The following is a 26,161-nucleotide window of genomic DNA, read 5'->3' as shown; positions in this document are numbered from 1 at the left end:
GAGAGGGAAGCGTTTGAAAACGAACGACAGTTGTTTTGCAGTTGCATTGGCAATGACAGAGCGCAAAAATTTCTTGCTGGATCCTTTCATTTAATATTTAAATTATGTTGTAACGAGCAAAAATTTGAAAGGCGGGAAACCGAGTTTTGAAGTCAACTTTGGCAAACTTGCTTCCAAACACTAAAGGGTCTGTTGGCCTTTCTCTTCCTATTAAAACTGATCATCAATGCTGAAAGCAGCAGCTGTTGTCATGCACCAGAATCTATGATTGAGGTGGATAAGGTAGCACGTTTACAAATATTGCGGTCAGAGGAGGAAGTAATGATCAGAAAATGATCAATCATGAGCGGAGAGGTAAGTTGTTGGATGGCACGGGAGTGATTGGTCGGAGAAGAATGCTCTGTAGTTGAAGTATAGGGCATGAGTGGCATTTCTTCAAGTTCATAATGTACTATTTGGCGTTCGATATCAATCACTTTCACTTGAATCATTGAATTGTTTTTAGACAGTTGGAACTTGAGTAAATATCTTCCTTTGGTCAAATCAAAATTCAGATTCATAGGCATATTGGAGGGTTGAGCAGATGTTTTTGTGGGACTCTCAAAAAACATCTTTTTGTGATGGGGATATAATCTGGTTTTTGAAAGGAGTCCATTCGATGATTCGCTTCTTTGCGAATTCGTAATTGATATCCAAGTATGAAAACTGAACAAACATTCTTCGTAACTGGATGTTTCTCTGCTCACAGCAATAATACTGAAATTATGTGGAGCCGTTTGGGAAATTTCTATGAAAAATTCCAATTCTTGCAAGAATAACAAACGTTTGTTATTCCCATTCTTAGCTCCCTCTAAAGCACATGATTGAATCAAAGGATTGGTCAACTTGACTTTACATTCTGTGTCATTCATATTGAAACAATAATGAATTTGTTGTGTGTTTGATAAAAATTTTGGAATTTGATCTTGATGTTGTTTTGTGTTCATGACACAATACGAAAGAACCTTTCTTGAAATTTTCAACTTGTGACAAAATGTGTTTCGTTCTGAACACTGATGAGCATTCTCTGTTTCTTCAGAATTATCATCTTCCATGAACAAAGACTTGTGATTGAATTGAAATGCCACAAAATTTAAATGCTCCTCAATGACTTGATTAAATAATTTACACACCAATCTCAATTTGCAACAATCATTCCACAAATCTGTGCAAGCCATGAGAATAATGGTTTCCACAATTTTCGAGCGAATTTGTGTACTTCCATTTTGGGTATTCATCATCATTTGTTTGAATGTATTTGGGGCACACAAGAGACAATTGTGCTCGTGTGTGCTCATAACTTGTTCTCCTTCATACGTTGATGATAAGAGCCACCTCTTCGTGGTTACTTCGGAACGGTGATGATGAGCTTGTTCCTCTTCCTGAGAGTCGTCCTCATCTTCATCTGCGAGTAGGGAATGAAGGCTTGTGCTCTCCGATTCCGAAGTTGAATGCAAGAGTCTTGATATATATCCTTTGTTATTGCTGTTGTTATGGTTGGATTCAAGGGTTGTACTGGTAGAGCTTGAACTCTCTCGTTTTGATTTCTTTGATTTCTTGCCAATTTCTCTAGGGTCATCATCATTGGACTGGTGAAAGAGTATGTTTGTTTTTCCGGCTTGATAGAGCTCAGAAATTGGATCGGAATGAGGAGAAACAGGTGGTGAATGAGTTTTATGGATATTGGTAGTTTCGTTTGTTGAATGAACAGCACTTGCTGATTGACCCATCGCTGAGCCTTTTGAAAAGATGGATGAAACAATGTTTTTCCAGAAAATTTTTATGTTGATTTTGGAAAAGAAAATGTCAACTTCAATTCTTAAAAGGTTCCAAGATGTGTTTTGTCTTCTTCCTAGATGTGCAGCACGGTCACAAAATATTCCATTTAATTATCTTGCTAGAAAAATTCATTCGCACAAAATGTTACAATAACAAACTTCTTTCGGAAATGTCTTGTTCATGCTGTAATTGCATCTTGTAATGCAGATAGGTTTTTTCAGCTTCTTGAAGTGTTTCTGTAAGATTTAAGTGACCAGAGAGATCGATACACGACCTTAAAATGTCATCAAATCGATACTTTTCAGTGAGAACCTCGTTTCTAATTCGCTGAAGCATGGCATAACATACAAATAAATGGAAATTATTTCCATAGTACTGAGTCCAAAACTTTTCCCATAAATCTTTCGTCTCCTCAAAATTGAATTCTCGTTTCAATTCTACCAAGACCCACCTAAAGCAAAAATAGAGGTTGAGAGAATCCACAGATGCCAAATAGTTGTAAAATTCAAGATCCAAGAATTTGATGAGAGAACCTAACGAAGCAAGTTGATGCTCCATTCCTGCAGAATTGAGCTCAAAATTGACTTGTCTTGATTCCATCAAGCATGCAAAACACCAAAACGTGTCTACCTCATCTTTCATTATTTCGAGCATAATACTAGCATAATCTCCCATTCCTTGAACATAGCTCAAATCAAAGTTATAAAATGTATACGATAAAAGTATGTCGTTAAGCTTCACTAACCATTCAGAACTTTCGTCAGCGTACATGGGATGTGTACGATCCGTTCGAATTACATCTTTCTCAATTCTCGACTTTCGATCTCTGTACAAGAAAAATCGACTTTCTTGCTTTGGTGATATGCTCTTCCATTGAATTTTAAGTGCTTCATATTCCTTCTTCTTTTCTGGAATTAAAATTTCTCGTTCAGCATAGGTTGAATTGTGAGGATAGTATCCCAATAAAAATTTCCAAACTTCACTTCGAATATCATTTTCAATACCTCCATAAAAGATTCGTTCTTTCAGAAATTCAAATTTAGATATTCTTCCCTCTTCATCAAAGAAAGTAAGCCATTCATTTCGTGTGAGAGGAGGGTCCACTCTTGGTGTGAAAAAGTTGTCTTCAAATACGGGTTTTGATGTAGCGCTGGTTGGAGCTGTACTGGAGCTTCCACCTTCTGTGGCTGCTGCAGTACTAGTGGTTGTGACTGGTTCAAATTCAACTTTGGTAATATCATCAGTCGAGTCTAAATAATTTTCACATACAGAAGCAGTTAAATTTTCAATGACCACTGGAGGAGGAGCCTTCTTCTTCTCTTCCGCCAGCTTCTTTTTGGCTTGCAAAATATCCATGGCTAAATTTGGACTTGGATTTTTTGGTGGTGGAGGTAGTTCTAGCTCACTATTGACTCCAGTATTGAACAGAGCATTGGTAATTTCTCGCGCTCCTTTTGTGATTTTTGCTCCCCATTCTAAAAACTGCCATGTCTTGTCTTTTTCCTTGTACACATCTTCAAAGTAAACATCAAAATCAAATTGATTCAAGCTCTTTGCGAGTGGTTCTGATGTGTCTGCCGAAATGAAATAAATATTCGAATCTGATTTACTCTTCTTGAGAGAAACATGTTGATTAAATTCTGCAATAAATTGAGCCAACCCTCCGTCGTGGAAAAACAAGGGTGGATAGGCTGTTTCATCTCTCATGCTAATGACCAAATAGTGCTGGCCAATGGTTGGATCTTGTTTCTTGAAATGTGAAATATCAATCGTTCTCATGGTGAGAGCATAGGCTGCTTCATTTCTTGGATAATTCAATGGAGTGGTACCACTCATGGAATTCATTTGACTCAAATCGATAATGCTGCTATTACTGCTACTTCGGCCAGGTCTTGCATTGCTCGAGTCATTATTATTTTGAGGCAGTCTATTTTTGTATTTTTCTGGAGTAATGATCACACCGTTTGATTTTTCGTGTAACACTAAATCGGGATTAAATGTACAAAGTGTTGAATATGGACACCATACGAGATAGTAACATGATTTGAGTGTTGTTTGTGATCCGACCAAAATGTTGTTGTTTTCAGAGACGAGTTGTTTGATATTTGCAGTACTGGCGCGATTATTATTATTTGTTGCAATGTTTTGTTGTTTTTGTTTTTGTGCCACGTCCTTGATTAAAAACATGACACCCGGAATGTGATCAATAATATCGGATGTTGGTTTTTTGGTACTATTCGGAGTGAGAGAATGAGCTGGTACTTTGGTGTGAATATAGACATCATCACGCCGTACTAGAATTGTATATTTTGTTAATGCTAAATTGTCGGAGGAGAGTAATTCTTGCAGAGGTGGTGTATCTCCCTTGATGTAAAATGATGATCCCAATTCTCGATCGTCTTCGGCAACGACAAGCTCGGAAGAACCCTGATACATTCCATCATCGGCTTCATCTTCCGATGACTCGTGGTCAATAATATAGTTGGCAGCTGATGTTGTGGTCAACGTTGGTTTAGACGAGACAGTGGGTGTGTTAATATTCGACATTTTTTAAAGTTATTTTTGTATTTTGAAAACAAGTCTTTACAAACAAGAGAGTGAAATCATCCAACCTCAATTAGAACCTGCGGTGGTTGCGTCTCTTACCTTGTGTCACTCTTAATTTCGTAAAGACGTGCTAGCAAAATTCGTGCGAAAAAAGAAGCGTTTGACCCGTTTCGCTGCTCTTTTGTTTCAAAATTGATAACTTGGTAATGAGATTTAGGACAGAGTTTCAAACCTGTGGTTCTCATTCGCTGTTGTGTGTATCTACAGAGCAATTTTTTATGGTCATTGTTGTTTTTGTATGCATCATTGTTGAGCACAACAACATCAAACCAATGCAGAGATTACTACTGAGAAGTTTAAAGCTTTAAAGTCTCTTGTATAACATGGTCAGTTGTAAGGGATTAGGCGATGACAAAAATTGTGTCTTCTGCGTTAACTCCTGCCGTACATAAAGTACTAAAAATTCCAAAAAAAAAACTTCGTCGAGGATGGGACTCGAACCCACGCGGATTTCTCCAATAACTTAGCAGGCTACCGCCTTAACCACTCGGCCACCTCGACTTACGAGCAATAAACCTTGTGGACACTCACCAATGTTTGTTAACCTTTTTGCCTTTCACCGAGGCTCTACCCTAAATCTGTATCAAAGCGCTCACACCAAGAAGCCAATAAGGCTTTCTCTGCTCTAAAGAAGAAAAAAGGCTCTTGTGATACGACTGAGGTTCAAGGATGGAAAGATTCTGCACCCGCTCTCTCTAATCAAGATCTGGACTCTAATGTTCAAAAGGAAATTACCATGGTTATGATTAAATCGTTCATGGGCGAAAAAACCTCCTTTCCTCATCTATGGACCAAATCCAAATCAACTTCAAGGCAACGATGTATTTCCATGATTGTCGAATACATGACAGTGCATCACCAAATAATGTTCAGTGGAGTAAACTTTTACAATAGAGCAAAGAATCAGTAGGTTTATCTCTTGCTCAAGGTGATTTAATCATGAAATGTCCAAAATGGTTGTTCCATGATCCACCAAGAACATTCAACGTTACGGAACTCTAGGAGGTTTCAAAGAACCTTTCCATAGATCATGAATTCCTTGAAAGATTGAAGAAATATTGCGAGTCTATTCTAAACGGATCTCGTTTTGGATTTAATAAAGATGTTACGTTTTTCTTTAGGGAAGATTTGAATATCTCTCCTTGTGAATTAACAGTTTCTGAAGCGTTTGAAAGATTCCAAAACAGACCGGTTTACATTGCAACGGGATCAATTAATGATACAGGACATCTTTGTGGAGTATGGTCACCAACAACCATTCAAAAAGAGCATTGTACCAAGGATGATCTTCTTAAACTTGAAGGAGGGGCATTCAACGTTCATCCGTTACACTCCTACTCAAGAAAGCATCGCTTCCAATTATCTTTTCCAATTCAGGACTCGCACAAACAGGTTCGTATTAATTGTACATAAGTATTGCTTTTCACATCCACCAATAACCTCAGCATTAAAAACTATTGAGCAATATTTAAAGAAATCCAATCTACAAGCATCTATGTCCACTCTTAAGCTTTTGTTCGAAATTATTGGAACGTTGATCGGAGATGGAAAGATCGCCCTCAGGTAACACTGTAACACGACGAAGAACAACTGCGAGATGTTATCTTGAAATTTATGGATACCGTTGCCACGAAGAAAGGTCAGCAGTGGTATTCTGAATGTTATACAAAAGGGCCGAAAGAAAAAGAAGAGAAACGAAAGATTAATATCTGAGGTGAACACAATCCTGTACACACAAAGCACGAGTTGGAACTAATACGGGCAGATTTGAGAGATGAAGGATTTCATCTTTCTTGCTTTGAAATCCATTTTCCGTTCACAAATTTTAACAAGCTAATGAGAGATTTGGGTTTTTATTTTTACGACACGTTGGGTCCTTTCCCCTCTCTTTCACTCATTTGAGTGTTTGCTTGCAAGATCAGCACTTTGATCGAATTTGTTTGTTTTGTTCAAATTGTTGATTTAAATAAACGTGGAGATCGATGCATGAAAATTATTCTTTATTGAACAATTCCACTCAGTTAATTTGAGTTTTCATTGGCAATGTTAAAAAGAATTGTCAATTATTTCAAATATAGAATGTTAGAATATCAAGACGGTTATTCAAACAGAGTTTGGAACTGTTTTATTAAATTCATTTTTAATTTTCGACACTGTGGACGACAATTTGTTACAACGTATGAGAAGTTCCATCCAATTCAAATCCAAACTCATTCAATACAGTGTGGATCAAACCATTTCCTTGGAAACTGAACTAATCATTCGTGAAGGAGTCAATGGATACATCTCAACTAGTAAAGAGAAACAAGCCAAAGATAATCTCCTAAAAGAATTTGATGAAAAGATGGAGAAACTCCTCAAGGATGGACTTAACAAGTAGGAACATGGTTTGATGGTGTTTTCCTTGTTCGTTGCTATTGTGTACTATTAAGTGAATGATTCAATCACCCCTTCAAGATGTATAAAGCACCTTGTAAGCCAATTAAACTTTTAGACACCGGGCAAGTGTCTTCACTTCATGTATGAAATGGATCAAGTGATGAAACAAGAGCAAAGCTCATAATTGAACTCACAAAATTTTTGAGCACGAACAGTTTGAAAATGTTGATTCACAAGATTAGTCGTTTTCAAGACTCCTCCAAATTATTTATTGATAATGATGCAATCCGTCATCACCCATAGCGACAAAACAAGAAAGATGTAATAATTGTTGTATCCTCATCACCCTTCCAAAGTGAATCCCAACTTGATGCGCCTGGCGCTACCTCACCCGAGCTCCACAAACAGCAAGTCGATAGAGTTCAACGCATAAGTTGAAGGACAACAAACCGACAAAAAAAAACTCAGAGCGTTGTAAGAGAAGGCAAGCGGTTGACTCGTACCCAAGGCTTCTGTTCTTTTTTGAAAAAAATACCTCCATCCGTTACGCTTCAAAGGCGATTTTTCCCATCATCCCTTCTTCCAACCACATCATAAACTCTCTTATAAAATGAACTACAGTTCAGCTTCACTCTATGTCGGAGATTTGCACGAAGACATTTCAGAGGCTCTTTTGTTCGACCTTTTCCATGAGGTTGGACCAATCATCTCAATCCGTATCTGCCGTGATGCGATGACTCGTAAATCTCTTGGATATGCATATGTAAATTTCCAAAATCCACAAGACGCAGAAAGAGCTCTTGATACCCTAAACTACACTAGCGTTAAGGGAAGACCAATCCGTATTATGTGGTCACAACGAGATCCTTCTATCCGTAAAAGCGGTATTGGAAATATCTTCATCAAGAACTTGGATAAATCAATCGACAACAAGGCTCTTTACGATACATTCTCCGCATTCGGTAACATTTTATCTTGCAAAGTTTGTCAAGCAACCAAGAAGAATGAAACTGGTGAAAACAGCACTGAATCAGCTGGATATGGTTTCGTTCATTTTGAAACTCAAGAAGCTGCTGAAAAAGCTATTGCCAAAGTTAACGGAATGTTGTTAAACGGTAAACAAGTATTCGTAGGACCTTTTGTAAAGAAGAGCGAACGATTGAAGGTTTTGAGCAATGAAGATTCATTCACAAACATCTACGTGAAGAACTTGGATCCAAGCGTTGATGACAAAGAATTCAAAGAATTGTTCTCGAAGTTTGGCGAGATTCAAAGTGCTGTTGTTATGAGAGGTGAGGATAACAAATCAAAGGAATTTGGTTTTATCAACTTTGCAGATCACGCCTCTGCACTTCTAGCAATTGATGATATGCACGAAAAGGAGTATAAGGGGAAAAAGTTGTTCGTCGGAAGAGCTCAAAAGAAGAGCGAAAGAAGAGCCAAGTTGAAGGAATATTTCCAAAAGTTGAAACAAGAAAAGGTTAACAAATACAAGGGATTGAATCTCTATGTCAAAAATTTGGATGACTCTGTTGATGACGAGAGATTGAAACAAGAATTCTCAAAGTTTGGCGAAATTACATCTGCCAAAGTTATGGTTAATGAAAACAAGCAAAGCAGAGGATTCGGTTTTGTCTGTTTCAAGACACCAGAAGCAGCTAACAAGGCATTGACTGAAATGAATGGACATATGATCGGATCTAAGCCACTCTATGTCAACTTTGCTCAACCAAAGGAACTTCGTCGTTCTCAACTCGAAGCTCAATACAATGCTAGAAAGCAACCTATGGTACCACAAATGATGCCTCCATTCTTCATTGCAAACGCTCCAGGAGCATTCCCTCCTGCAGGTCAAATGCTCAAGCCTCGCTGGCAACCAGCTGGTGGACGTGGTGGTGCAAACAACCGTGGAGGAATGACTCAAAGAGGAGGTGCTGTGAGAGGACGTGGAGCCACTACTGGTGCTGTAAAGAATCAAGGAAATAGAGCAGCAAACAACATCAAGTACAACAACAATGCTCGTAATCAACCACGAGAACAACCACAACAAATTACACCAACTCAAGCTTCTTCACAAGTTCCACAAGGATCATCTGACCAATTGTCTGCTGAATATTTGGCAAACCTTTCCGATCAAGATCAAAAGCAATTGTTGGGAGATAGACTTTTCCCACTCGTTCACTTGAGAGAACCAAAGAATGCTCCAAAGATTACTGGTATGCTCTTGGATATGGAAGTTTCTGATATTTTGCACTTGATTGAATCCACAGATGCTCTCCAACAAAAGATCAAGGAAGCTGTTAAAGTTTTGGAGGAACATGGTCAAACTGATCAATAATTCACATTCATCAAAACTGAGGATTGTGCACCTAAACCCGTCAGCCATAAAGAAAACAAGATCAAAAACCCAATAAAAAGTAGAAATGCCTCAACAATACTTCATTGTTTCATTGTAAGCCTTAAATGTGCGGCAGCCACGTTAGATTGATCCGATAAGTATCATGTAAAAAATGTTTTCATCGCACAAAGCAAGGCTTGCATTCAACAAGGAAAATGCAGGGGTGATAGCCTTCTCGGAAAATGACGATGACGATGAAACCCCCATTGTAAATAATAATCATGACGAGCATCCAACAATTTCCAATTTCAAAACGGATAATAATTCACAATCATCGGACACTGTTAAAAATCAGCCTCCTGTTCCTCCTCCAAGAAATCGTTCCATGAAATCATCAGCAACATCGTCCAATGTTCTCGGAAGGTTATTTGAACAAATTAAAGAGAAGGATGTTCAAACTCCAGCCTTGCACTATCCACAAGCCGTAAAACTAAACAAGATGATCTACTTCACCATTGGAGGAATAATTTTCACCTTGCTATTTTTGTGGCTTGAATTATCTCAAACTATTTTACTCATTACTCCTTGTATAATTTTTGTGGCCATAGGAAAGATTAATTTGTATCCAAGTAATTACTTGTATGGCCCTAAATATTCAATGACATTTCATCAATTAAGAGAGTCCATTCGGTTCTATAATAGACATATTACTAAAGAGCTTTCCAAAAAGAAAAGAAATAGAGTGATTGCATTGGTAGATCCAACTGATATTCAACTGATTCCTCTTGTTTTTGCTTTAATTCAGAGTGGACAAGAAGTCATTGTTTTAAATCCAAAAGAATGTGGACTGAATAGCTTTTTTGAATGGATTCCAAAACTTGACATTGATGCTGTTCTAGTTTCTCCACTTATTTATTGCATAATTCAAGTCATTCATTTTGTGAAGAAGAGGTCTTGGCTATCCCTTGGAAAGAAATATTTACTGTTCACTAGTTCTCTCTCTGCTTACAAATTAATAAGCAAAAATAGTTTCGAGTGGTCACACATACCAAGAATCAGTAAGGTTGACCAGCTTCAACAGGACCCTATTTCAAGTGACGAGGATTTATTTTCATATAACGATGACGACACAGTAGCAATTGTAAATACAACTGGAACAACAGGGCAACCAAAATTGGTACATATCACTCATGCTATGCTTAAGAGTCAAATTGAGAGCTTTGGAGAATTAATGACTCCATATTTACTGAAAGGAAGACAGGACAGAATTATCAATCACAACATTGTCATGACCTTGTGTGTGAATTGCATGGGGTTGACCTCAATTGTACCTCCATTTGATTTATCAAAACCATCCAGTGTTGATCCAAACGAATATATTAACACGATTCATACCTATAACTTTTATCCGAGATTTGGTTTTTGCAGTCCAATTGTTTGGATGGAGATAATGGAGTATTGCTCTCGCAAGAACAAACCAAATACCAAAGTGAAGGAAGAATACAGCATTTCTCCACCATTAGAGGTCTTGCTTTGTGGAGGAAATTCAACACCTTTTTCACTTCATCAGAAGTTTCGCCAATGGGCTTGTAAAGATGAAGACTCTTCAGCCTTATTATTTCCAGCATATGGAGCTACTGAGTGTTTACCTATTTGTCTGACAAATACATGGGAACTTGAGAAAATTTATCAAACAGAAGAAATTCAACACTCCATCACACGAGGGTATTGTGTTGGAAAGGAGTGCCCAAATGTGACTGTTCTCATTAGAAACCAAGACAAGGTTTCAGGAGGAAAAGTTGGAGAGATTTGGATTGGTGGAAAAGCCGTTAGCCCAAGATACGAGCTCGACCAAACAGCAATGCTACAAACAAAGGAGATGATTGACGGCGTGCTCTTCCATAAAACAGGTGATATTGGATACAAGGATGAAAATGACATGGTGTGGTATTGTGGCCGCTTAAGTCATCTATTTCATGCCATGCCTCTGGCCAACCCAAATGACAGAAACAAATCACAAGTTGAAGCTCCTCTCGTCATAATCCCAGCTTGTGTTGAACATGCATTTTACAACAAATTCCCAATCATTAGACGATGTGCTTGTGTTGGTTATTCACCAATTACAAAGCAAAGCAATATTATGCTCAAGCTCAATGAAAGGAACTTCCTTTCTAGATATAATGAATTGTCATTCAACGAAATGGTGATTGTGTTTGAAACATTTGGAAATGAGAAAATCGATCAAAGCATTCTCAAAGAATTTTGGAATAAGACAATTCTGAGCAATCCAGAAACACCAAAGGAATTTTCAAACCTTGCTATTCGTTTCGTTCAGCAAAAATCTCTTCCTGTAGATAATCGTCATAACTCCAAGATTGAAATGATACGGCTGGCTTTAGAGTTGAATCGATCAATGATTTCAGTAAAATAAACGTTGTTATTAATATAATATTATAATATAATAATGATTTCTTAAAGTTTTACATGATATCAACAACCTAATTGATAACTAGCTGTCATCACATCTAAAGCAGAATATAGGTCCACTTGAAATTCTGGTCTGTTTTCCGATTCGGGATCGTATCGTTGTTTATAATACAAATATTGAATAACTTGTTCTACCACGTTAGACTCAAACTCAACCTGAATTTCTGATTGTCCTTCTGCGATTGCTATTTGTTTTTAATTGTTGTATATTTTCCACTTCATAACTGTCATCATCAATACCCACCTTCTTTAAATTTCTTGCAATACAATGCACATCTCTTGTCAATATAAAAATCAAAATCATCATTTGAAATAACTTTAAACACTTCCGATGGACTAAAACTCAGACAATGCTCGGGTCTATGGAATTGTTTTGAATTGCGTCCTCCCTTACTGGCTGATGATTTTCGTGCTGCTGACATTTTTTTATGATTGGCGCAACAAATTTACAATTTTCTTAATTTTTAATAATTTGAATAATTGTATTTCATAAAATAATAAATTAATGAATTGTATCGTAGGGATCTGGAAAAGTAGTGCCACTATCACTTAGATGAGAATGCAAGTGTCAAATGTTTGGATCTTACACGTGTTGACAGAAAATGATGTTCAACAACAACAGAAACAACAACATAAACATCTAAAAATCCAAAGTCAATCACGAAACATGTCACACCCACATTCAATTCATAACAACATTGTTACATCCTCATTCATTTCTCATACTCACCTTAAAATTCGTTTCAACATCTTTCCTCGACTTGAAAAGTCCTCTCGTGTTGTTACCAATGGTTCATTCATATAATAATTCCTCATCGTCGTCGTCGTCACTGAATCATGACGACTCGTCATTGATTTTTTATATTCCTCCTCTTTGGGTAATTCTTCTTCTTCAAATGAATAAATTAATTTCCGAAAGCAAACCGGACATTGAGAAGATCGTTGTTTCCATTCTTCACTACACTGTAAATGAAAGCCATGTCCACATTTACATGACACTTCAGGATTTTCCTCTGTATACAATTCCAAACAAATCGGACACAATTTCTGATCATTATCATCTTCAAACACCAAAACTTCTTGAAAGAGTGAGGGATACCGTATTTTGAGTTCTTCTACTTTTTGATGCTTTTCATCGAGTTGTTGTTGTTGTGTGGTTGTTATTATTATTTGTTGTTGTTGTTGTTTCTTGATGGGATTTTGAATGATCCTGTCAAGGCTTGATCGTTGTTGCAGTTGAATGGAATCTTCTTCAATGAGACAAGTGGAAGGAATTAAATTATGATGATAGGAATGCTCATGTACCATGGAGGTCTGATGATCATCGGATCGTGAAAAGGAAGGACTTTGAGGGGGTGTTGAAGAAATGTGATCATGATATTCTCGTTTGTTTGAAATGATGGACGAAAGCCATTGAGTCATCATGATGTTTAAATTTCAAATAATATTCCAAGGATGAGTTTATAAAATCGGAGAGTTAAAAGATACACTCAATTTTCAACACTAATAATACTCTCACTATGATGATGATAGACTGTTAATGATGATTGTGGTAATTGCCCTAAATGGTGCTGACGAATCTTAGAGATTCTTTTTTTAGGTTTTATTTTGAATTCAATTGTTAATTTATATTACAATACGAAAACATTCAAATAAACAAGATCAATGGATTCAATTATTAAGAGGAATGATGACTAGTAGTCAAATCCAGAGATAAAACCAAATACAAAAATTCCCTTTTCTCTCATTCTTTCAATGGCCTCATTTGCCTCCTTGTGGTATGGAATGTGTGTGTTGGAAATGTGGAAAGATGTTAAATTTCTTAACATGGTACTATTGGCAATGGCAAGAACACCAATGTGTGACATCTTGTGTGAATAAATGTCCAATGAATTAAGATGGATCATATTCTCACTTGATGCAATATATTGAGCTCCAATATCACCTATATTATTGGTTGATATCCCTAAGCGTGTTAAATTTCTAATGTAAGGACTGTGTGTGAGTGATTGAACTCCTTCATCTCCAATTTGACAATGAGACAAATCCAAGTCGGTTAATTTGCTCATGTATGGACTATTCGAAAGAAAATACACTCCTTTTGAAGTAATAGTGTTGTGTGCCATGTGTAAGGTCGTCAAGTTGCTCATGGTCGAGTTCTGAAACAATGAAATGGCATTACTTTCGTCCAGCATGCATTTCTTAATTAGCAGTGTAGTCAAGTTATGTAACACTTCATTGTTCTGCTGCTGAGAAACGGAAAATTTCTCTCCTCCAATATTATTTTCACTAATATTTAAGGTCGTTAGATTTTTCATATTGACATTGTGAAGTAGTCTTTCAGCTCCAGTTGTGGTCAATCCAACGCAGAATAATGTTAACTCTTTCAGTTTTGTTATGTATGGAGATTGACATAGGTATTCAATTCCTTCATCTCCAATCGTGGTCGAGTGCAACACAAGTTGTTCAAGATGTTTTAAATTTTCGCTACTGGATACCAATTCTTTAAAACCATCGATGGAATGATGAATACCTTTTCGTCCATGGTCCCTAATGATTAAATGTTTTAAATTTTTGAAATTATTTCCTAATGCAATGAATTGATACAAATTGAGATCTTCCTTGTCAGATACCGTTCTAGGAATTTGATGCATGGACCAAAAGGCGTCCTTGTGTGTGTTTAATAGACCTACTCCGCTTGTAATATCCAACGAGGTGATATTAAATTCATCCGTATTTGAAATGTGTCGAAGCATTGCTTTGGACAAGTCATCTTCCCAATGCATAGAAATTGAAAGAGGGACATGAAACTGCTCCGAGCCAAACTTTGGAAATTAATTTACAATTTGTAATGATGAAAAGAGGATCTAAAAATTGCATAATTCTCACACACATGTCCCTGTAAAAGATGTTTGAATTGTTGCAATAACTGTCAGTGCTCATGTCATTGGCCACTGACAAGTCGTCGTGATGATGATACAATTTGTTACGCTTGTATGGTTGAGTCAACATTTTTAAACATTATTTTTTACAACAAAATCTATCATAATTATGAACTCTTGCATCTTCGCAGAAGGACAATCACCGTTACATTGTGAAATTTTAAAGAAGAAAAAAAATGGCGCCAAAACGCAAAGACACTCCGGCCAACAACAGCGAAGAGGAAGAGTCTTCGGTGGTTGAGCCTTCATCAGCATCATCACGGCAACCATCCCGTTCCAAACCCAATACGACCACCATCAGATCAAAAAAACGAAAAACCTTAAATTCTAAAATATCGTATGATACTCGAATTTGTACTTCGTTGAAACGAATGCAATATCATCCCGAATTTAAAGATGTAATTTTATTCATTCAAACAGTTTTGAAAAACGAAGAAGGAGTCTCTGTGGATGAGTTGTGGTCAGAAATTAGTCATAAAAAAGATAAATTATTGACTACTAGAGAGGGAGTTTGTACATGGCTACAAAGACATGGATTTGTTGTTGAGAATGGTGTTGTTTCACCTCCAACAAGGTCCGAAGTGAAAAAAAATTATGTGGAGACTATGGATTTTGTAAAATCTATTATTGTTGACAATGTCATTCCGCCAAGTCTCGCTGAATTATGTGCAAAAACTAGTTCTGAAGTTTTTGAAATTAAAAAGACGTACCTTCAAGAGATGTTCGAATGGGAAGGAGTGTCTGGTCTCAAAGAACAACTTGTGGCACAAGTGAAAAACTTTGTTCCTTCAGGTTTAGTATGTGAAGTTTATGTTGATGGGTTTAAGGCAGTTTATTTAGGAAGTTGTGTTCCAAGAGCAGACAAGAATGACCAACAGAAATACTTTGCCGTCTTTGGCTATTTTTGTGATTCTCCCGTGTTAATTGCTGAAGAACGATGTGATTTTGGATTTAGATTCAAATATAAAATTCCAAACGAGCCTGGACTTGTGATTACTCATTGGGAGAATGATGAACGAACTCTACAAGAAGACATATTGACATCACCTTGTGACAATGCTCTTGAAACGATCAATGAATACTCCACTCATCCACTGCAATCACATATTGAGAATTATTTCAAGTTTTTACAAGGAGTTGTGGAAGAGGAGGATGTATCTGAAGATTCATTTAATCTATTCAAGTCACAAGTGGTGGCCATCATTACGGACGTCAAATGGATTATTTTCAGTACTCTTGTCAAAACGACACATCTTACAGCCAGTGAAAAACTGCTTTTAGATGCTCTTTCTGACAATTCAGAATTATTCACCAAGTTTCCTGTTCACTGGTTGACTGTCATTTGTCTTGCTCTAGGAAGAGATCCTTCAGTCGTCAAAAAGTACATCAAGAACAAGAATAAGGATTTGCTTGCCACAGAGGTTGAACTCAATTGGAAACACTTTTCTTACACGGCTGATGAAACTCTTGATTTAGAAAAACTTCGAAAATGTAAAGAAGAGATTGATCTTTTGATAGAAAAGGCTATTTCTCAAACCATGACATCATACCCAAACTCTAGAGGTTTTATAACAGGAAAGACTGCACTAAGCGACAGCGAAGACGATGACAATGTCTATGACCCAGAACCATCCACAGAACCAAATCATGTCGAAATGTTAATGACATTTAAGAAAAAGTATACCAACAAACATTTTTCATACATTAGGACTCTGGTGTGTAAACTAATTAACGGAGAAACATTGTCAACATTAGCTGAAACGAGAAAGAAGGAAGAGTATTTCTATAGATTTGATGACATTTCTCTTGGAAGAGCAAAATATGCAATACCTGTAGTGAACGAAAAAGATTTTAGCAAATTTTCAAACTTTGAATATTCCAACACCACCGAGTTTGGTGAAGGAATTTCGAAGGAAACAAGAGAAAATGTAGCTGCCCTGAAAAATATTGAATTTTGTGACTGTAAAAAAAAGTGTGGAAAAGGATGTAAATGTTTGCAGCTTCAGAGAGAGTATAGATTTGATTCATCCGATGCCCAATCTGAAAAATTTCAATCCGTGCGTCGTGGAGATGAGGTTTACTATGACGATAACAAACGCTTAAAAGACACAAACACTAAATACATTATTGTGGAATGCAATAGTGAGTGCTCATGCTCAGATTCGTGCCCTAATCGAGTTGTTCAGCAAGGATCTGATGTTAAACTCGCCATTTTCAAAACCAATCATACAGGTTGGGGTCTAAGAGCAGCTCAAAAGTTATATCGAGGTCAATTCGTTGAAATTTATACAGGAGAATTAATTACGGATGAGGTTGGAGAGATACGAGGTCGATATTATGATAGGAAAGGATTAAGTTATTTATTTGATGTTTCTCATGGAGACATTGTTTGTGATTTCACAATTGATTCTACTTACAAGGGAAATGTTACTCGATTCTTGAATCATTCATGTGATGGCAATTTGCAACAATACTTGGTTTGCAGTGAAATTAGAGACCCAAGATACGGTAAAATAGCCTTCTTTTGTAAGAGAAACATTGAAATTGGTGAAGAATTGACCTTTGACTACCATTATGTATGTGAAAAGCAAGTGAGGTGTTTGTGTGGAAGTAAGAATTGCAAGCAGTGGCTGCGGTAAACCTTTAACTCCAGAACGTGAAGTTCACACACATCTCTCTCGCTGTTCATACTGCTTGTCATAGCATGACAAGATTAATTTATTAAAAGAGACCGCTGACTACCTGATAGCTGGTAGGTCTCTCTATTGGATCTCTTGATTCTCTCACTTTACATACTCTGCAGAAATGGTGTGACAATAGGTATCAATATCAATTACCTTAATTGTGGTCATGTCATCCATATCGATCGTATTGCTTGTCACATAGGCCTCAATAGCAAAGTAATTATACTTCACCAATCTTAAACGTAACAATTGTGTGAACACTGGCTTATTTCTGCTGATTAAATTGTTGTAATCTCTATGCGCGTTCGTTGCGGTATTGTCATGATGTGAGTGAGATAATCTTTTACCTTTTCTGAAATTAATTTCAGAAACGCACTCCAAAATATAGTGCTCATTATTACAAGATTCCATCTTGTTCTTTAAAAATTTAAGGAAGTAGTGATAGAGCACTTGTTTTTCCATTTCTTTAACTGTTTCAATCTTGTCTGAAACTTTTTCGCTCCAATAATGTAAAACCTCCTCGCTGAATAAACTGTTTTCAATTCCTGTCCATGTGGCTCCGGACTCAATTGTATTCAAATAATGCACTAATTGAACCTGCAAAACTAAATCAAGCCATCTCCGCAATGGTGAAGAAAGTTGCATGTATAACTCTACACCAATGATATTTTGGTAAAATTTTGTTGGGTTTGTCGTTATTTTGCTAATATTTGTTGTCTTCTTACTTCCTTGTTGCTTTAGCTCATTTTCAAACCGCAATAAAGCCTGATAGTTCTCAGTTTGGTGATTCTTTCCTTGCGCAAGATAATTCGTTTCATTACCTTCAGGATCTAAAATTGATGCAACTTCAACAAACTCTTCAATGTCCATATCTTTTATCGATTCTGGAAGCAATCTGTTGTATGTTTGATAGAATTCTTTGTAGAGCCCTGCTATTCTGTTGTCATAGAAGTATCTGGCCATTGTAGCATTAAGCAAAATACTGAATTCTGTAATAATTTTTGAGGACTTGGAAGGAGTTGTTCGGTGAGTGTTGACGTGAATTATTGGATCGTCACTGCCATTCTTATTTTCTTCAAGAACAAGTTCAACTCCTCCCAGAGGAACAACACCAGGTGTAAATTTTTTGGCACCATGTTTCAAACGTGCATCATGAACAGCACAGCAACAGTCATATAACTGTTTCCAAAAAGGATCTGCATGAGGTGATTCGATTTTTTCATCTGCTTCCTCAAAGAAATAAGACTGGCTTACTTGTATCAAACCCTTGAATACACCTTTAAATTCTACTCTTCCATCTTTAAAAATAACAAAAATATGTGAAATAACTTCCTTAGGTGTTTTGCCAATGAGCGAAAGAGCATCTTCAGAGAGGTGTCGTGGAAAGCAAGGAGCATAGGTTTCTTCTACTCCTGGTATGTAAATCGACATTACACGCTTTGAGGCCTCTGAAAATAAGGAGCTTTGAAATATTGGATGATCAGCGAATTTAGTCCTAACTGGAGGAGTTCTTTTGACTTCTTTCTTGGATTCATCGACTGGAGATGCAGCTTGAGAAAGATCAACATTTCTTAAAATGGTTGAGGCAACATCTGTAACATGGACTGCAATATGGATACAGTTTTGGTCATGATATAAAATTGTAAGCGCGTCATCACAATCTTTTGTTCCTTTTTTGTCGATTGTGAATGTTCGGTCATGATGATCTAGAAACGAGAGTCGATTGTCTTTGGATTCTAGTGAATATTTCGCAGATATATCACATTCTTTATCGATCTGCTTTAAAATGTCTGGGTCAAAATTGGGAGAGGCATATATCCTGTTGAGATAAATCTCTACCCAGTCAATTTGAGCTCCTAACCTTTTCAACCATTTTACTGCCTTAAGCTGATATGGATATTGAAACCAGCCGAAGGGCTTGATAATTTCGTCCTCCTCCGTTTTAAGTAGATCGAAGTATCGTTGGTAGCATCTATACTCCTTGTCAAAGGTAATAAATTGTATCAGTTGTTCTATTAATTTCTCCTTTTCTTCTTGAGTAAGTATTGATGCTTCGTTCTGATCTCTGTAGGCTGCTTGAATTTTAGCATTAAAGCTTGTTTTTTGTTTTTGCGTCTCCACATCCACAATAGAATAAAGCTTTTTGAAATCATTTGCTGCTCCCTTCTGCTTCTTGTGAGAGAAATCGTACTTGTATTTCAAATCTTGGAAAATGTTCAAGCATAAAATAACAGCAATTTCTTTGACAAAAGTATCGCTAAAATTCGATCCAGACAAGCGTTTCTCTGCGAATATTGAAGACTCGGGCTTTTTTTGTTTAAAGGGCGTCAAGTCAGAAACGTTGTCAATTTTTGCAACTAATTCACAAATAGTCATTTTAGGTGGCTTTGCTTCATTTTTCTCAGATTCGAATATCTCGTTCAAGCGTTTTCGTACGAAACCTAAAGTGTTGTGAACAGATTTAAGTGTTCGGATGAGTTCAATAAAAACCTCTTGCAATCCATTTGGACATTTACACACCCAAGAGCAAACAAGAAGATGAGATCTTCTTTTGAACTTTGAAAACTCGCTTTTTTTCATACGTTCCATAAAGGATGCAACAGTGGACTCTTCATCCCCTTTGATAAATTTGTCAAGTACGTCCTCTTTGGATAGGTCAATATCCTGGAAATAATTCCATTCAGTTGAGTATTCTGATAATAGATATTTAACCTCCCTTGCCTTGAGTTTGGCAAATTTGTTGGAAATAGCAGGAAGATTAGCAGAAAACTCTAACCAAGTATTTGAAGAAAGTAAAAATGATTTCATCAGAATAGAAGCGTGAGAGTTAATGAGGTAAGGATTGTAAGGTTGATTTTGCTTAATCAACTTTTTAACAAATTTCTTCAAGGCTGCATAAATAGCTTTGTTCTTAATGCATGTGGAAAACAGTGTTTCAGAACCTTTAGTGCTATACTTTGAGCTCTGTGTAAGGATTTCTCTTATCTTGGATTGTGAATCTGATTCCTTCGATGCTTGTTGCCAACAAAAATAAAGAGATCCATTAAATGACGCAAATCCGACAATGTAGTCATCCTCATCAAAATTGATTTGGATTTGTTGAGTAGATGAAATTGACTCTGTTTCGTCTTCATCCTCGTCGCTTGATGACTCTTGCTCAACTTGTTCTTTTTTGCGCCCTTTTCTCTGCTTTGATGTGCTTGTCGACGTCGACAATTTAGTGTGTGCTCGGTTCACATTGGACTCTAGCTCTTGGGCCTCATACAACACTGGTGCATTATACGAATTGGGTTGGTAATAGTTGTTGCTTTGAGGATAATAATAAACACAGCCTCCAACTTGTTGTGTGGACGGGTAGGCATATCCTTGAAGGTTGTTGTTCTGATCCGTGTAATATGTGTTGTAACTAGCAGGTGGTGAAGAAGTCATCGACGAAGGATAAAAGGCGGCAGATGATACAGAGAAGCCACTTGATTTTGCTTTCGGAGTGCTCTGGGCATCACTTTGTTCAGGGTTTTGTTTTTGAATAGAGTTTGAGGAAGATTGTGGTGTAGAAGCCTGATTAGCATTCCTACTTCGGTGATTCCTAAAATTTTGCCTAGCATCATTCGGTCGAGCTTTTTCGTTTTCGTCTGTGTTTTGGCCTTTTCTGTTTCTGTAATTAGTGTTTCTGGAGAATTGAACATTTTCGTTTTGGTGATGAGTTGGTTGTGGTTGGCTAGAAGCACTAGTGTCATGGTGTCTGAAATTTGAAAAACGCTTGTAATTCGACTGATTGTCGTTGTTCCTACTCTTTTGTTGTTGATGTGGTTCATCTTGTTGTTGTATATTATTTACATTTTCCTGAGGTCCGCCTTCATTACGTTCCACGCTCCTAGAATCAGTGTTCCTCTTTCTGTACATTTTCTGATTGTATATGTTGTTGTGAGATCTCCTTCCTGATCCTTCCAAATTTTGTGGTTGATTTACATTTGTCGTTGTTGAATTTCGGTTTTTAAATCCTCCAGCGAGACTAGATTCCTGATTCGAAGTCAAATCAGTAGTGCTTTCACCATTGCCGATAGCAGCGCTAGCTACTGGACCATTACTGCTATCGTTCGTTATAGTTGTTGCCGATGATGATTTGTTATTCGGTGGATGTGGATAATAATTTCGTCTGCCATAACTTTGTTCCGTGCTACCATTACTATTACTACTACTTCCTCTTCTTGGAGGATGTTGCTGTGATGATGAGGATGAAGCTGTTGTTTGCTGTTGTTGTCTGTAGAAATTATTTCTATTGTTGTTGTTGTTCTTAGGATGAGCCGATGATGAAGGATGGCTCATTTTTGAAAAGAAAGAAGTTGACTCAAATTTTTTGTATTCTTTTACTCCTCTTCTCTTTCCGAAAATTAGGCTCGCATCATTAAAACGATGCTAGTTTTTGGGGTAAGGTAGTTCAGAATGTTTGTCCTTTTGATGGTCCTTGAACCAGTTTCTTTCTACAATTTCGTCCACATCATTTCGGTCATCTGTCACTTTTTTCATTTAGAAAAAATAAGTGATTGGTTTTTTGTTGGGAGAAAGAGACACACTCGAATCCTCCACCGTGATTTCACAACCACCCCCTCCATCACACGAATCATCAACAATAATTACTTCTCCCTCTGTACCACGTGTTCCCTGAGTCAGACTAAATGTCCAAAGTAGCCGAAAAGGTAAGTACAACAAAACCTGTTGTGATGATGTTGATCATCATTGTTGATGTCAAATATTTGTAATTTCATATCAATTGACATTCATCACTTGTATTTTTATCACCATCAATTCCTCTTCAAATACTGATTTTCTAACAACATTCTTGTTTTGACAAAAAACCAATCGCACTCAATGTTGTTGGTTCTTTCTTCTTCTTGTTGAACTCTATGGAACGATTTTATGATTGCCATCAATATAATGTTGTGGTCAATTCTTCATCATCACAAATATCCAAATTCATTCATCATTAACTTTTCAACTGAACCAATAATTACTCTCTCAATATTGTCCCATTATTGATACTTTCATCTCCAACACAACCTTTGATAATGCACCGACTCGTTTTACTTTTATCATTTTCATTAAAACGAATCATTCTGCATACACACAAAAACACACACTCAAACCTTCCATCATATGATCACCAATACCCACAACAACAATAACCACAACCACAACAACAATAACACCAGCTCTATGTTCTGAGACAACACTCAGACGCTCTCCTCCAACGTCTCTATACCATCAAGAATGATCTCAACGATCCAAATCTGAGGCCAGACATTATGAAGACGACTCTCAACGTCGACATGAAGAAACTTTTCGCTAAACTTGCCAAAGATGCTCCACATATTGCCATTGATGAGTTGGAAAAGGTTCAAGGATTCGATTGGGTTCTCAATAACATGACACAACTCTTCAATCAGGTTCATCCTATTTATTTAACATTCCGTGAATTGATGCAATGGACTGAACACGCGCAACAAACCATTCTTGAAATTTCCACCAATGCCAATATTGATTTTGTTCAAGATGTGAATTTTCTGACGTGTTATGATTATTTGCAAATGTTGGTTGGATATGTGAAATTACTGTTAATGATGAATAGAATCAAGGACAAGGAATTGGTGGTTTGTTTGTTGAATTTGAGTTATTTGAAATTGAACGGAACACCAGAACCAAATATTCAACGTGTTTGGCAATTATTTAAAGATTTCGAAAATCCAATTCCCAAGTTGCAAGAGAAATGGTTCACCATTCAAGATCAAGTTGGAAGAGCTCTCATGGGTTTAATTCCTGCATTCGATAGAGGTACTTTTAACTCTTTAAATATTAAGAGACCTCTTGAAATGTTGTCAGAACCAGATCGAATTCCATTCCCAGCTGTTGATGAAACTTATCAACATTTGAGTTCTTACCAAGACGTTGTTGAATGGATTGCAATTATTTATTCATGTTGTCCAGATGCTTTGACAAAGACTCCAGACAAACCAATCAAAATGACACCACTCGTCACAAGTGCTAAAAAGAACAAGGAAGTTCCTTTACGTTGTTATGAAATTCTCTTACAAAGAGTGTTGGCCAATCATTTGGTCATTCCACTCTACGGAGATGAAGTTTATAACTTCCATGATGCTTTCAAAGAATATGTCATGATCAAAAAGTTTGGAGATTTGAAAAAGGAAGCCAAGACATTGAAGGCACTACAAGAAATGGCAATTGAAAAGTGTCAAGATTACCACAAGGAGTTGCGTAATTATCTCAGATTGCAATTGAAGAGTTTGTTAAACATGATGAAAGATCAACCTGGTTTGTTAGGTCCAAAATTCAATTTGGTTTTGGCTGCTATTTCAATGGCTCGAAGTGAAATCATGTGGTATTTCCATCACAACAATTACATTTCCAAATTACCAAATCAAAAGAAGGTCAAGGAAGTGAAAGAAACACTGATTAGTGAAATGATTTATCTCATGGATGAAATGTTGTACGTTTGTGTGCAACACAGAGAAGTGATTAGAAAGTATTCACTCAAAATTATTAGAGGATTGTATTATAACAAGTTGAGAGGACTTATTGAACAATGTCGAGGTGTTTTGGAACTTGCAAAGGTAACACATATTATGGACGCCATTTTGAATGATATTCAACACACTGAAGATTTTGAAGCTTTGCGTTTGAATTGGAAGAGAGTTGAAGCTTTCTTGTCAGGTTATCAATTCAAACAATCTCTCCCAGAATTGACCATGTTGTTCACCACCATGACAAAGATTGTCATATTTTCCAAACATGTCGATGGATTATATGATGAGCTTGTTGAAAAAGGATCATTGAAGCAATTGTACTTCTACAAGGAAGATGTGGATAAGATCTTTTCAGATGGTCTCATTGGTTCCAAGTCACAACCATTGTACTCGACAGCATTTATTAGAATTTTGAATACCTATGCCGACAATATTCATCCACAACTCAATCCTACTCTCAGAAATAAGATTGGTCAACAAGCTGTGCAAATGGGTGAAGGTATGCTCGGACAATTAGTTGATCGAATCAAGAAGGGTCTTGATTTGTTGAATAGTTCACACGGATATAGAATGTTAACTCATCAAATTGGTGGTGATGTTGCTGCTCAAATCATTCTTCGTAGATATGGTAAGAACAAGCAATATATTGAAGAACCTGCTGTTCCTGGAGTTGAGAGTAACTTTGACAACAATTCTATTAATGACATGCGTGATTTGGAACGTAATGTCACTCAACTCTTATATTCCTTATCGAGATATGATGAAATTGTGGTCTATGACACTGCTTTCTATCCAGTCGAATATTTGAGAACCGTTCTCGAAGAATACATTTCTGAATATATCAAGAGAATTGCAACCACTATTGATTTAACTGCCAAAGAAATGAAGAATGATGCTCTTCAAGCTAAATTCATCACTCCAACGGAATTACTCAACGAATTACATTCTTTCATGTCTTCATTGAAGATTATTGAACAATGTTGCAGTCTCAACACTGAAGAAATTGTGTTAAATTCCATTTTGGAACACTTTGTTCACTTGAATTATGTAGAATCTCCTTTCGGTGTGGTTCAAACCACAGAACCCACCAATTTAATTTCCATGTATGCTCAATGGTACACTGAAATTGTCTCCGATCCTCAGAAATACAAGACATTATATCATCCGAATCGACAAACATTTGTTTCTACCAAAGAAACACCCATTCAAACCTACAATGTGGAACAATATGTGGATTACAATGAATTGAAAGCTCTCATTACCTTGACAGGTCCCTATGGATTCCGAGCCTTCAATCAATCACTCTTAGATGAAATTTATTCTCGAAGTGAAAAGGTGCGAGAAGTTCTCTCTCAGAGCAATAACGCTCTCCGCGACATTGAAAACAAATTATATGATGAAAAGTTTATTCTGGATAAGAAGGTTCGTCAATCTCTTCAAACACTCGAACCACTGTTAGGACTTTTAATTCAATTGGGAGGTATTCTTGAATTCAGAAGAGGTCTTCAACAAGCATTGCAATCGAGTGTACGAAGAAATGCTCCTGCCATTTATGACGTGGTGGACAGTGCCTTTGAACAATATCCAAGAAACTTTTATGGAGATGCCAAATTCTTACCTATTGATGCTCTCGCTACAGATTGTGGATTTGCTGAAGTCGATCACTCGTTGAGACTCAAATTGTCCCCTCTCGTGGATCGATCTCAAGTTTGGGAAGTCTTGCCAATTGCTTTTGCTGCTCTTGTGATTCTTGACAAGTGTTGGAAAGAGAAGGACAGTATCTATGATGTCAATCTTGAAGGATGGTACAACAATACTCATCTCTCTATTACTGCTTTCCATAGACTCTTACAGGCAGTCCATTCCATAAAATCCAACAAGATTATGGATCTTGAAAAGGACTATAAGAGATTTGCAGAATTTGCTGCCATGATTCTTTTGCACATGAATGGAACCAAAGGTTATGAAAAGCAATATGATAATTGTTGTATTTTCTTGGATCGAACTTTGAAGACCTCGAAACATTTGGATATTTCCTTCTTTGAAGATTTACTTCCATACCCACTCATTCGTACCACCTATGTGAGATTCTTTGAGCCACATCAATTCGAAGAATTGGCTCAAGAAGCTGCCAATATGGAAAAACAAGCAGCACAGAATAATGCAGCTCAAACCAATGCAAATACTGAGACTGAGACTCATTAGTTCGAATTCGTTCCAAATGATGAGCAGTAGTAGTAGTAGTTTTTACACATTTATTCTGTGTTTGTTGTTGTTCTTGTTGTATTCATAATATATATCTATTTTTTAATGAGATAAATGTGTTGTTGATAGATCATTGATCAAATGATTGTTCGAGTTGTATTA

General features: G+C 36.8%; 10 protein-coding genes across 10 annotated transcripts; 4 read left to right on the top strand and 6 right to left on the bottom strand.

Annotated features, from left to right (window-relative positions):
* Positions 1 to 248: 248 nt before the first annotated feature.
* On the bottom strand, positions 249 to 1,769 carry C9374_009928 (uncharacterized protein; the record flags this gene model as incomplete). Its single annotated transcript, XM_044700169.1, has 1 exon — positions 249 to 1,769. One exon carries the CDS (start codon positions 1,767 to 1,769, stop codon positions 249 to 251), a length of 1,521 nt encoding a protein of 506 aa, XP_044544479.1.
* A 193-nt stretch (positions 1,770 to 1,962) lies between these two features.
* On the bottom strand, positions 1,963 to 4,365 carry C9374_009927 (uncharacterized protein; the record flags this gene model as incomplete). Its single annotated transcript, XM_044700168.1, has 1 exon — positions 1,963 to 4,365. One exon carries the CDS (start codon positions 4,363 to 4,365, stop codon positions 1,963 to 1,965), a length of 2,403 nt encoding a protein of 800 aa, XP_044544478.1.
* A 3,049-nt stretch (positions 4,366 to 7,414) lies between these two features.
* On the top strand, positions 7,415 to 9,142 carry C9374_009926 (uncharacterized protein; the record flags this gene model as incomplete). Its single annotated transcript, XM_044700167.1, has 1 exon — positions 7,415 to 9,142. One exon carries the CDS (start codon positions 7,415 to 7,417, stop codon positions 9,140 to 9,142), a length of 1,728 nt encoding a protein of 575 aa, XP_044544477.1.
* Positions 9,143 to 9,314: 172 nt separating this feature from the next.
* C9374_009925 (uncharacterized protein) lies at positions 9,315 to 11,573 on the top strand (the record flags this gene model as incomplete). The annotated part of the gene is made up of 1 exon (XM_044700166.1): positions 9,315 to 11,573. One exon carries the CDS (start codon positions 9,315 to 9,317, stop codon positions 11,571 to 11,573), a length of 2,259 nt encoding a protein of 752 aa, XP_044544476.1.
* A 59-nt stretch (positions 11,574 to 11,632) lies between these two features.
* C9374_009924 (uncharacterized protein) lies at positions 11,633 to 12,051 on the bottom strand (the record flags this gene model as incomplete). The annotated part of the gene is made up of 2 exons (XM_044700165.1): positions 11,633 to 11,814; positions 11,874 to 12,051. The coding sequence occupies 2 exons, from the start codon at positions 12,049 to 12,051 to the stop codon at positions 11,633 to 11,635; spliced, it is 360 nt and encodes a 119-aa protein (XP_044544475.1).
* A 187-nt stretch (positions 12,052 to 12,238) lies between these two features.
* C9374_009923 (uncharacterized protein) lies at positions 12,239 to 13,054 on the bottom strand (the record flags this gene model as incomplete). Its single annotated transcript, XM_044700164.1, has 2 exons — positions 12,239 to 12,269; positions 12,360 to 13,054. 2 exons carry the CDS (start codon positions 13,052 to 13,054, stop codon positions 12,239 to 12,241), a joined length of 726 nt encoding a protein of 241 aa, XP_044544474.1.
* Positions 13,055 to 13,323: 269 nt separating this feature from the next.
* On the bottom strand, positions 13,324 to 14,415 carry C9374_009922 (uncharacterized protein; the record flags this gene model as incomplete). The annotated part of the gene is made up of 1 exon (XM_044700163.1): positions 13,324 to 14,415. One exon carries the CDS (start codon positions 14,413 to 14,415, stop codon positions 13,324 to 13,326), a length of 1,092 nt encoding a protein of 363 aa, XP_044544473.1.
* A 332-nt stretch (positions 14,416 to 14,747) lies between these two features.
* On the top strand, positions 14,748 to 17,210 carry C9374_009921 (uncharacterized protein; the record flags this gene model as incomplete). Its single annotated transcript, XM_044700162.1, has 1 exon — positions 14,748 to 17,210. One exon carries the CDS (start codon positions 14,748 to 14,750, stop codon positions 17,208 to 17,210), a length of 2,463 nt encoding a protein of 820 aa, XP_044544472.1.
* A 144-nt stretch (positions 17,211 to 17,354) lies between these two features.
* On the bottom strand, positions 17,355 to 21,581 carry C9374_009920 (uncharacterized protein; the record flags this gene model as incomplete). The annotated part of the gene is made up of 1 exon (XM_044700161.1): positions 17,355 to 21,581. The coding sequence occupies one exon, from the start codon at positions 21,579 to 21,581 to the stop codon at positions 17,355 to 17,357; it is 4,227 nt and encodes a 1,408-aa protein (XP_044544471.1).
* Positions 21,582 to 21,931: 350 nt separating this feature from the next.
* C9374_009919 (uncharacterized protein) lies at positions 21,932 to 25,999 on the top strand (the record flags this gene model as incomplete). The annotated part of the gene is made up of 2 exons (XM_044700159.1): positions 21,932 to 21,952; positions 22,466 to 25,999. The coding sequence occupies 2 exons, from the start codon at positions 21,932 to 21,934 to the stop codon at positions 25,997 to 25,999; spliced, it is 3,555 nt and encodes a 1,184-aa protein (XP_044544470.1).
* Between the last annotated feature and the right edge of the window lie 162 nt (positions 26,000 to 26,161).

This window comes from Naegleria lovaniensis (assembly GCF_003324165.1).
Source record: "Naegleria lovaniensis strain ATCC 30569 chromosome Unknown tig039, whole genome shotgun sequence".
Classification (NCBI taxonomy): domain Eukaryota; phylum Heterolobosea; class Eutetramitea; order Acrasida; family Naegleriidae; genus Naegleria; species Naegleria lovaniensis.
This window is presented reverse-complemented; position numbering and strand designations above follow the sequence as displayed.